Source organism: Anopheles marshallii, chromosome 3 (assembly GCF_943734725.1).
Source record: "Anopheles marshallii chromosome 3, idAnoMarsDA_429_01, whole genome shotgun sequence".
NCBI lineage: Eukaryota > Metazoa > Arthropoda > Insecta > Diptera > Culicidae > Anopheles > Anopheles marshallii.
Window position 1 is genome coordinate 24583858 of NC_071327.1, and position 11736 is coordinate 24595593.

Genomic DNA, 11736 nt, shown 5'->3' on the forward strand with positions numbered 1-11736 from the left:
GTGACAACAACGAAACAACGAGTCACCGGTACAAAACGATGGATTAAACGATGACTTTATTAATGCCTTTCTCTTTCGCATATCCCCGCTTGTTTGGATGAGCCGTGCTGGGTTTGTTTTCCCAGCTTTGCTGCACATTTCGAACCGCAACAATTAATGTGACAACTGACTCGGTGCAGAACAACTGCGGAATCTCGAACCCGGACCCGCAGCAAAGGCGAGAAAGATCACGGTGTTCGTAGGGCACTCATCGTTTTGCTGCTATCGGGGATTGGTTTTATTCTTGGGGTTGATTTTCAAAACTATCCTCAGTAAGTTCCGGCATCGGAACAAAGCAGGCCAATAATCATGTTGCCCGGTGATAATATATTACGAGATAATTGGCTGAACATATGCGTTCATTTTTCGTTTCTGTACATGTGATTCCTAGTGTTGGTTCATTTTGGCAACATAATTTCGCGTGTTGTGTGCACTCTTTTTTTGCTGATAAATACAATAATGAAATTAAATCATTACTACAGTTGAAATAACCAGGTTTAAATCATAAATATAAGATAAATTAAATTTAAGAATTAAAGAACATTAAGAATTAATCAATTGAATTGTTCAGTTATTCTTGAATTATCAAGAAGATTTAGAATATTTTAAATCTGTAATATATTTTATCTGAACATTTTTCAGAGCACTCAATCCACAACTCCATAAAACTAAATAATTCCATAATTTAAGAGATTGATTCTTGTAAAATGAGTTCCAAAGAGATGGCAAAATATGCAAAGTTCTAGTGACAGGAATCTTGTTCGGATAGGAAATAGGCTACTATAAGACCACTTTGTAAATCTATATTGATCAATAATATCGTAATCTATACTACTTTTAGTATGAATGTATATTGGTCTATAATATCTACAATTATTTAGCTATTACGTTTAGATCTTCATTCCATGGCTTGTTTTTTGTCCCTGCTACTCACAATGAATATCTCCGAGTTGATCCCACCAAATACATGACAATTTATGGCCTTTAATTTAAGAACTTTTATTTGAGAATGCTTCTTCTTCTACAGCGACACAACAACCTCAAGATGACTAGACCTGCTATTTCCAGCTTCCTTCATCTTTATTTATCCATAGCTGGCTAGTCAGTCTCGCGCCCTGATTGGTCCGGAAGGGATTTTGAACCGGTGCTGTCGTCCTAACGTCCTAATTCTAGCATAACCATACTAGTTCCTTTCACCTGCAGTAAACTGAAAGCCAAATAACAACGGTGAATGGAGCGAAACATAAAAAATTGTGCCGACAAATTCATCTAAACACAAGCAAACCTCACTGTATACCAATCCATACACCGTAGCCCAAAACTAAAGGCGTTGAAAACTGATTTCCCGGCCCGATAAGATACACCGAAAACTACGCTTTCAGGACACCGACACCGTGGCCAGGCGTTCCGAGAAAAAATTAAGAACAATTCAATAAACTTTTTATTTATGTCGCACTGACCTTACCCGCATGCCGCATGCTCTAGGGCATTGCGTCGATGGCTCGTGCCGGTTATGCTTTGGTTCGACCATCCTTGGCGGCAACACCGTTGATCGTCCGCCTTGTTCTCGAAGATCGTACAGCTGATAGCAAGCGGACGGACGGACGGGATCTCGGGACTCACTAGACCGATCAGCTAATCAACTCGACAAGCTCACCGGGACGGACCGTGGTCAAAAGTGTGGTAGCAATGTTGGCTAGTTTGTTTAATATTTGTCCAACGCTGTTGGATTTTCGTCTGCTTTTTCGTCCGGCTATCCGCAATTAAAGCGAACGGTTCACGTTTGTTTTGCAGCATGGTCCAAAAATTGCTTTATTGCATCTCGCGGTCAAACTTGGATCCGAACAAGGTGCATCGTTCGATATCATCTACAGGGTCTCTAAGATTTATGACTGCGCTGACGGTCTCTCCCAATGCAATTTTTTACTGATGAGCTACAAGGGGACGCTGTAGATCTTACTGTTTTGGTACAGATTGCCAAGGGCAAATTTATTGACTTAATGGTTTGCAGACGAACCTTCATAGCTTCATAAATTCAATACCAAGCTGCAAAATGTTTCCCCAACACGATGGACGGCATAGGATGACCATTACGGTGCGATGATTTGTTGTGCTAACTAAACGTTTCATCAGGCCAAAAATCAACCAACAAGTTTCTCACGTCACTCAACCAAGTCAAAGCCGAATATTTTTCGTTTAGACAGCTCGACGAGGCGCGTTAGCGAAACTCCCCGATAGGATTATCGATGTAATTTGCCTCTACCGTCATTCGACGGTGGCTCATCATTTCGACTTGCATACTTGCCGCTTGATGCGAGGACTTCCCTACAGTACACACACACACACACACACGGTCCGGGGCGCGTTTCGGCGACACGCGTAACCGGCACAAAACGCCAACTGCGCATTGCATTATCCTGATACCCTTATCCGTCAACGATCGACCCTTTTGTTGCTCTATTGCCAATCTTCCTATTACATCACCGTACAATATCCCGCGACTCGTTTTGTATTGCAAAGTGTTTACCAGCAATGAAAACGATTGCCCTTTCGACAATACCGGACAGCGTTAGGCGAAAAACGTTCCCCCAAACTATTCAAACGGAAAAAAGTCAAACCAAACAAATAAATCCAGTAAAACCAGTCGATGAGCAATTGCGAACCAAGTGCGAATGAATTGCGGTGAACGGTTAGGGATAGGGTACTTGAAATGCACAGCAGGGGTGGACAGGGATACCCTCGTACATTCTGTCCCTATAAAGCACTTTGCCCGGGCGAACATTAGGGTTCCTTCTGCTGGTGACGGAGCGAACCTAGCGACAGTCGTCAACACAAACGACACGGATTTAATAGAGTGTAATGTGCGATGATTTCGGCGTTACAAAATAGGTGACGGTTTAGGGTGGAACCTCCAGCGGGTACCAACCATTGCAAACTATTTCCGGAAAACTGATCAGATTTGGATATTCCCTAAGTTGGATTTTTATTTCTGGCTGTATTGAATTGGGATGAGTACTGATACCTATGGGACGAGTATAAATAATTACACGTACATTCAGCTTGACTAGGTGTTAAATGGAAAATTATGTTACCCAGGGCTGATGTTATTCGAATAATAATGAAATTATTTAACAACAGAATGTATTAATTATAAAATTACATTATTAATTCAGTAAATAGATAAATAAACATACTTTTATTAACAGTATGAAAATAATGTTTAAGAACTTACTCAATCGGGGGTGGTCAGGTGGTATATTGGTAACGGCACCGGTCCTCACAAGACAAGGTCGGTTAAAAATCCTATCCGAACGCAGGAGTAACTCTCCGGTGACAGGTGAATAATGTTAAAAAAGCCAGAAATGGCAGGACCTCGTGAGGTTGTTGTGCCGTTAAAGACGAAGAATTACTCAAGTACCAGAAACATACCACAATTGATTAACTTCAATAATACATACACAAAACAAGTTTTTTTTGTTAGTAAATAAGAACATCTTATGAATTATTATTTATTATTTTTCATAACTGAGTCTTAGCTATAAAAGAGTTTCTTTCGATTTGGAACAGCTCTGAAAGATCCTTGAAGAAGTATTCAGTCCTGAAGCGTATATTAGATTGGAATGTTCCAAAAGGCATTTTTTTTAATAAATTGGGGTGTAAGTCTAAATCAATGTTAGTAATGATGAGGTAACTGTTTGATCAGCAAACATATTTTTTTTTAGTAATTCGACCGTATTTTAAAACCATAATTATTTTGGTATTCAAAACAATTATCTGACGAATAACTTACTTTAAAATCAAATTGATAAGCATTCCAAATGTTTTACACATTTTGAATGTTTCTAATACATATCTCATTAATCTTATCATATGATTGTCATTTTGCTAAAGATAATCTTCAGCAATTATTTATCACTTACTTTCCATTGCAAATAATAATTCCCACTAATCTGGCACAATTTAAATAAAACCTTCTCACCATCGCTCTGCTAAACAATCAACCATTACATTAAAATACCACCGCAATCAGTGTGCGAAACCGATTACTGGCGCCCGTCAATACACGTAATCCGCCCGGTACACGGTTACCCGGTTTCCTCGGTCCGACACTCATCGCTATCTTCCAGCATTTCTCCCACGAAGACGAAACCATCCCATTGTGTCGAGCATAAAGCGGCACAACGCGCCACTTACCCTCAGCCAGCCTCGCACCGGAGCCGATGGAAAATAATTCTACCAGGACAAGGCACACACACTCAGCAGGCAAAACCAGCGCACGAAAAGCATGAGTGAGAAACGTTTCAGTACGGTTTAATTGAAAATCCTGCCAACAGTCAGATAACGCAACCGAAATGAATGAAAACGCTGGAAATATAATTGAATTCTATTATGCCCTGCAAGAAATGAAGCGGCCGTGTCCTGCGCACTCCGGTTCGTGCCGGTTCGTGCGGTGATCCCGGCCACTTCGGTGATGAGTTTTCCAAATGGGGAAAATTTTCCCACCTCGCTAAATCCCACCCACCCATCGGCCGGCGGTCCGTCTGTTGAGTGGTGGTGTGGCCAAAACCGTGCCGTTCGCTCCGGTCGGGTACGCTCTTTCCGCTCACGATCCCATCATGCCGGGCTCGGTGATGGTTCGAAATGGAAAATGGTTGACTTTGCCGGGCGGTAATTGAAAATCGTATCCGCTTCGCAAACACCAACCACCCGAATTGACAGCGACACTCATACAAAAAATGGGCAGACTCGCATCGTTTTGGGCAAAAATTACCAATGGCGTGCGGAAGGATGATGTTGGCAGTCGGTGGGCTTTATGACGATGGTACCATTTGATAATGAAAACCGATCACAACACTGAATGGTTTGGAAGAGGGCTTTTCGATTGTGGAAAACTCGACTTGACATGGGATTTGCGCTCAATTATAATGAGATTTTCGATTTTTGAGATTCGCTACCGGAAGGGTCTTGGGTCTTGGTCTTTGTGACTGTGGTTGTGTGTTTTTTTTTGTTTGCCCCACGCTGACACCTTACCGATTAACAGATAAGCGAATTAAAACGGGACCATCCCCGTCGTTCCATGCCGACAGGCTTAGTTTTCCCGACTTGGGAAATGTTGGGAAATCTTCTCCCATCGCTCGTCCACAGCTTCGACTTTGGGAAAGTTGCCACCAACTTCATTACGCCCGGATGAACCGTAAGAATTGTCCCGGAACGGTTTCGTTCTGTAGAGAACGCCACACTTGGAAAAGAAAGGTAAGCGAGCAAGAAGTGTGCCGAAATATACCGTCTTCATCGTAAGGACACCTGCCGTTGGCCACGAGCCATGGAAGCACGAAAAACAAAGGGAAAGGAATCAGCTCCGGATGCGGAGATACGCTTTGATGTAACTTTTCCTCTTATCGCACCGCTGCTTTCGGGGCCACTCTTTCCATCCTGTAAGGGACCGCAAGGGATAATTTTGCTTAATGGTTACAGGTATAGTGGGAATCCCTTCCAGCTACAACCGCACACAAAACCCAAAAGACTGGCGATCTGAAACCAAACGATAAATGACTTCGTTCGAGGGCGGTTGTCATCGACCGGGACCGGTGCATTTCTATGCCGGAACAGAAATGCACCAACAAACAGGCCAACGGTGACAAACGCGTGTACATCATCCATCCGTGCAATGTACACGCGCTACCGTTTTTTTTGTTTCTTTCTTTTGTGTTTGCGTTTGCTCACCATGTACTAAAGCATAACTTGCAAAATGTAGCACAATTTTTCTTGCTTGCCTGCCTTTTCGACCATCCGCGACGTTTTTCCCCGCTTTTCACGGCAAGCCATCGGGCCATGTTTCCACCTTTTTCATGTTTCATGTGAAATGTGTCGGATATGTGTGCTTAAAGCAAAAAAAAAATGTTAAACCCCGACGTGCATCGGCATAACACAAAAAAAAAACACATTTGACGAATGATGATTTGAAGGGTCATAAGAAGGGCCAACGGGAATGGTTTGTGGATCGTGCGTACGGGAGGTTGTTATTCTGGACGGTGAGGAATTATTTTTATTAGCTCGATAAACATAATTATGAAACATTTTATTCGATAGCTTCACAAAACAATCAGCCATTGGTGGAACACGTATAGTTAAATAAATGAATTGCGTAATCACTAACCATTTTGTATGCTGGATTGGTTAGTTAGAAGGGTTTCATTGCTCAAAACTCCTTAAATTATGTACTTCAATTAGAAAGTAACAATTTTATTTTGCCCGTATTAGAATTTACAATTCATGTCTACCTTCCTAATGAACAATGGGGTACTTAACCTCATAAGTTTACTTTTAAACTACTTAGAAATTTATGATATTTCTTCATTCCTCTCAGAATAACCAGTTTAGCGTAACTTTATAATTCGAATATAGGGTGAATCAGAAATTCTATTCTTAAGATTCATAATTCCTCAAAGATGTATTAATCCTTCTACATAGAATTCAATGTTAATAGTTAATTGTTGTACCAGCAAAGTTATTGCTTGTTTAAGAATCCAGAACTGATCCTCGACCAAACGTACTGGATTCGTATTACGCCGAAGTACGAGTCCTACGTTACTTGTTCAGCGTTTTTTATTGGTTGGCTATCAGTTATTTCAGTCTTTTTCAATAGTCTTCAGACAATTTTATGTAGCTATTGGTACCTAAATAGTTTTGCGTGTTGATTTGAACCTACACCGTACATATTAAACTTTTATACTCTACATTTTGATTTACCTGTAATACCTTGTCGTCTATTAGCGGTAACTTCAGCTATGATGAATGTTACTCATTTTAATTCGCCTCTACATCACTCTAATACAGTGAATGCCTTAAAAAAATCAAGTAATGAATGGATTTCTTCTGAAGTCTTCAAATAAAATATGCTCGTTAGTTAGTATGTAAAATTAAAAGCGTTATACTGCATGCCAATCTGTTTTAATGTCATTGATAATATAAATAATAAATAATAAATTCCCGATCCATGCTCAGTTACTTTCAATTAGTTTTTACGATTCAACTAAAATTTCGGTTTCTTTTTCATTATAATATGGTGATACATTTATAACTAAAAATCATCTATCTAAATTTCCAAAATTCCACCAACTTTCAATCATACTGCCCCACTCAACCCGAAACACTCAAAAAGATTATTAAATAAAAGGGAACTGCGCTTAATTGAAGAAATTCCTCCAAACCATACCACACTGCACATAACCATTGCAACGATCATTTCTCTTTTCGTTGGCACGAAATGCGAACCCTCCCCGAATGGGGAGTAAATAAAATAAATACAATAAAACAAACACGCCGGAGAAAAGAAATCCGCCAGCCGGTTACAGCGACATTCGTCGTTATGTGAGAAATGCGTAATTAGCTGCACGCTTCTCCAAAACTCCGCCAAGAGAAGCCACCGCACTTCGCAGGGCACGCATATGGCGGTTACCCGGGTACCATGAACAAAGTAAGCATACCACAATTCCACCCACCCACTAACTCCCCCTCGAAACTGATCCTCCATTTACGACAAACACCCACCCCACAGCAGGGGTGCCCTCGATCACCCTTTTTGCGGATTATCTCACCTCGGTGGTAGGGGTGGTTTTTCACGAAGAAAAGCTCATCGCATTTTCGGTTTCCCGGAAAGCTCGATCGTAATCTAACAGCCACCATGGGGCGCATACTGTCTCGAACTGTGGTCGTGGCTTTGTTTTCCTTGCCTTACCATCGTCTTCCACCGGGCGCACGGGGTGGATTTGGGCTGTTCGTCGCGTGTGCGGTTACAGCATATGCCATCATGCGATGCTTTCTTTCACTGCGCCAACATACATCGCCCTTGGGCTACCGTTACTATGGCAGGGTGGTTTACACCTTCGTTTTTATTGTTGTTTATTATTATTATTATCTGCACCATTATTCCAATCATTGCATTATCTCATTGGAAAGGCAAGAAAGAAAACGCCAAGCGAAAGGAATGCTAAACGGTCTTACCGTAGTGACATGACGCTGCTACGGCCCTAACGTTGCATTACAAGTGCACTCGGACTTGAGGTGTTTTTTTTTCCTTTCGTTCATCTCACCATTGCACTGGAAGTTAGGGCGGTGGTTCATCCACCGCGAAATGGAGATCTCGAGCCAAAGCCGTCAGTAGGTCGATCGCTTCGGCGGACGTTTCGCACCGCACCACCATTATAAACCTTACATAATGGAGTGGAAAGGGGATGGTGGTTTTTTGTCTTGTTATTGGAATTCAAATGATACTCACCGAATGCACACCTTTCCGATCGGTTTGATCTCCTTTCGATCATTTCCATACTGAAGTTGTGGGTATAAAAAAAATAAATAAAAACAATGTTGTTTCGTGTTTGTTGCGCTTTTTTGCTTCACGGCTGATGAAAGTGAATTTCGGCGTGGCTTTGATTGTGTTGCAAACGGGCTCCCGAGGTGAAGAAAGCTGAGGTGTGCCAAGACTCGATCGATTCCTTATTATGTTTACACCCGACCGATCGGGTGTCGATCGTCTTCCGCGTAGAGCCATTCAAATCTGCTCAATAATGATCTTACGAAAATAAACACCACCCAACACCCAACACCCAGCAAAGATGTGATAGCAAAAGGCACAATCTCAAGGAAATATTTGTTTAATGCATTGGGCAATTGGCTTGTTTTGCCATTGTACTGCCTAATGACGGAGACTTTCTTCCACATGTACCATTCACTTCGTTCGTTTTCTCATATCTTCGTATCTTCAGTGATCCATTCAGTGATTATCCATATGTTTTTTTTTTCTTTTTCATCATTTTGTTTTTATTTCAAACATATCACATCGATCGATAACACTCGGTTTCGCTTGAGTTGGGTTTTTTTTGCTCCTGGTCTATATCTTTATCTCTCAGCTGTCTGGCTTTCGTTATCCTTCCTTTCTTGGGTTTTTTTATTACTTTTTTCCATCTGAAACTGTGAAACTGATCCATTCGTGGCGAAACATCCAATTTTTACATCAACAATATTAACGAAAAACTTTGAATTAAAAAAAAAAACATAAAGCTGGTAACAAACAAAAGATACTATTTTGCCTTTCACTTCTCTATCGGCGATCGCGAAAACAAACAAACAAAAAGAAAACATGCCTTTGGTTAAACAGGAAACATTACGATGCAAACTCAACAACGCGTGGAGCGCCACTGGAGCACAAGGGACGACGCGCGGGGGTCGCCAAACCCACCCGTGCGCTGTACCGGGCGAGATTTATCCTCGGAACAGTAGCGCGGGATCATCAGCGCCGGTTGGCACAACGCCTGGGTGTGGATCGACGCCACCGTGTCTCCACCTCTAAACTCTAAATCGCAATGGTCGATCGTTAAAACATAAAACAAATGAAGATGGTCGTTGTGGCGGCGCTCGCGAACATTTCGCATCACCGCGCACAACGCACCAACTCCCTCGGGGGCGGGTATTTGTGTGTGTGAGGGGGGGGATGAAAACGTAATGAAATAAACTTCTAACATGTACATCTCGGTCTTAGGTATTATGAGGGGGCGAAAACAAGACGTTTCTATATGAGAATGGGACGGAGGACGTTTGTTAACGTACGACAGGAACCATTATTTTCATTGCGTCCACCTGGCATATGAGCGATAATGAACGATCAACAACTAACTAGACAACAAGTGGTCTCCAAATCCCGAAGTCCGCCGGGAAGGTACGATACCTCCACCGGACGTTCCAGGGACGTGGGGATGGGAAGGATGGTAGAATAGCGCATTTAGTGCAGATCGTGATGTTCATACGAATGATCATGGTGTTCTTCTTTGTGAACATGGACTGGTACGTGGACTGGGACCTTCACGGGGTACGGGACCTCCTTCTCGACCGGAACCTTCACCTCCTTGTACACTGGGTACGGCTTATCGATCGGTACCTTCACCTCGTACGGGATCGGCTTCTCGACCGTGTACGGCACCTTCTTCTCGACGGTGTACGGCGCTGGGTACGGTACCTTAACTTCCACCTTGTATGGTTTCGGGACCTCCACCTTGTACGGCTTATCGACTGGGACCTTCACCTCGTACGGGACCTTCTTCTCGACGATGACTGGGTACGGTTTCGGGACCTCCACTGGGTACGGTTTCGGGACCTCCACCTTGTACGGCTTGTCGACTGGGACCTTCACCTCGTACGGGACCTTCTTGATGACGGTGTACGGTTTCGGGACGGGCACTTCATACTTCACCTCGTACGGGATCTTCTTCTCGACGGTGTACGGGACCGGTACGTGCACCTTCACCTCGTACGGGACCTTCTTCTCGACGGTGTAGGGTTGCGGTACGTGCACCTTCACCTCGTACGGCTTGTCGACGGGGTACTTCACCTCGTACGGGACCTTCTTCTCGACGGTGTATGGGGCCGGCACATGGACTGGGTATTTCACCACCTCCTTCACGTGCACCGGGACCTTCTTCTCGACGATGTAGGGCTGCGGGATCGGTACCTTCACCTCGTACGGTACCTTCTTCTCTACCGTGTACGGGACGTGCTTCTCCACGGTGTACGGCACCGGGATCTTCTTCTCGATCGTGACCGTCTTGATGTGCTCGTGGTGGTGATGGTCATCGTGGCCACCGAAGTCATGGCCGAAATCGCCAAAGGAAGAATGCAGGCCGCGCTTCTCCACATTCTGCGATTCCTTCGCCTCTACTTGGGTTTCCTCCGCCTTCGTGTCCTCTGCAACAGTACCCTCGCATGTGACTAGTGCCACCATAAGGGCAAGACAACAAGGAACAATAATCTGCAAGTAAAGACGGGGAAAGAGGACGATCATCAACCTGCATATTACTGCTGTGGAGCCGGATCAGAATATCTGAGCAGATCACTTGGACGGCACCAAAACCACTTCAGCCCACATCACCGTTCTCGTGAAAGTTCTTGTGAACACTACGTGGATGTGATCACTATGCGATCAGGCGTACGAAAAGCAACACTTTCAAACTCCCTCACAGCCAGGACAATCAATTTGATTACTTTTAAACAGACTACCAAAACGGCGTTAATGCGTTACTACTCAAACACATTACGAGAATCACTTAAATTTCATCAAACTTCCCCAAAACTCAAGAACTCTTCGTACGGAACCATTCGAAACTTTCTCTCGGGCACTGAGCACTGTCGTTTGTTCGTTTTGCTTTTCGTATCCATTGCCGTGGACGTTCACTGAACTGGTTTGGTAGATCCGCCTTTAGTGGTGATCGCGCCTCCAATATCCTTTTGTTAACCGACGAATAATCCTTTGATATTTCTTCTCGCGATGCACATACCATTCGCATTGTGAGCAAAAAGTGTATAGAACAAGCGAGACCGAAGTAGGTACTGATTTGAAAACCGTGTACGCACCGGTATATATACACCCGGCCCCGTAAGAAGGGGGCTCGATCGTACGTCCGAGCACGAACGGTCCAGCGGAGTCGGAAAAGCGATCGTTTCGGGTTGAAAATCCCCACCAGCTGGACGGGCCCATGCCCCATGTGTGTGAGAGAGCATTCACTGGTGGAGAAAGACGCTTGGACAGAAAGAAGGAAAAACTGTACCCCTACTCCCCCTGCCCCTCCTCACCCAACACCTGGGCGAAGAGGTCCAACTGTGAACGAAGAAAAGTTTGCACCATCCATTCGGTGCACTGAACCAATA

General features: G+C 43.6%; 1 protein-coding gene across 1 annotated transcript; it reads right to left on the minus strand.

Annotated features, from left to right (window-relative positions):
- Positions 1–9817: 9817 nt before the first annotated feature.
- Positions 9818–11375, minus strand: LOC128715576 (mantle protein). Its single transcript, XM_053810481.1, has 2 exons — positions 11367–11375; positions 9818–10840 (listed from the first exon to the last, which is right to left on the minus strand). Exons 1-2 carry the CDS (start codon positions 11373–11375, stop codon positions 9818–9820), a joined length of 1032 nt encoding a protein of 343 aa, XP_053666456.1.
- Positions 11376–11736: the final 361 nt, after the last annotated feature.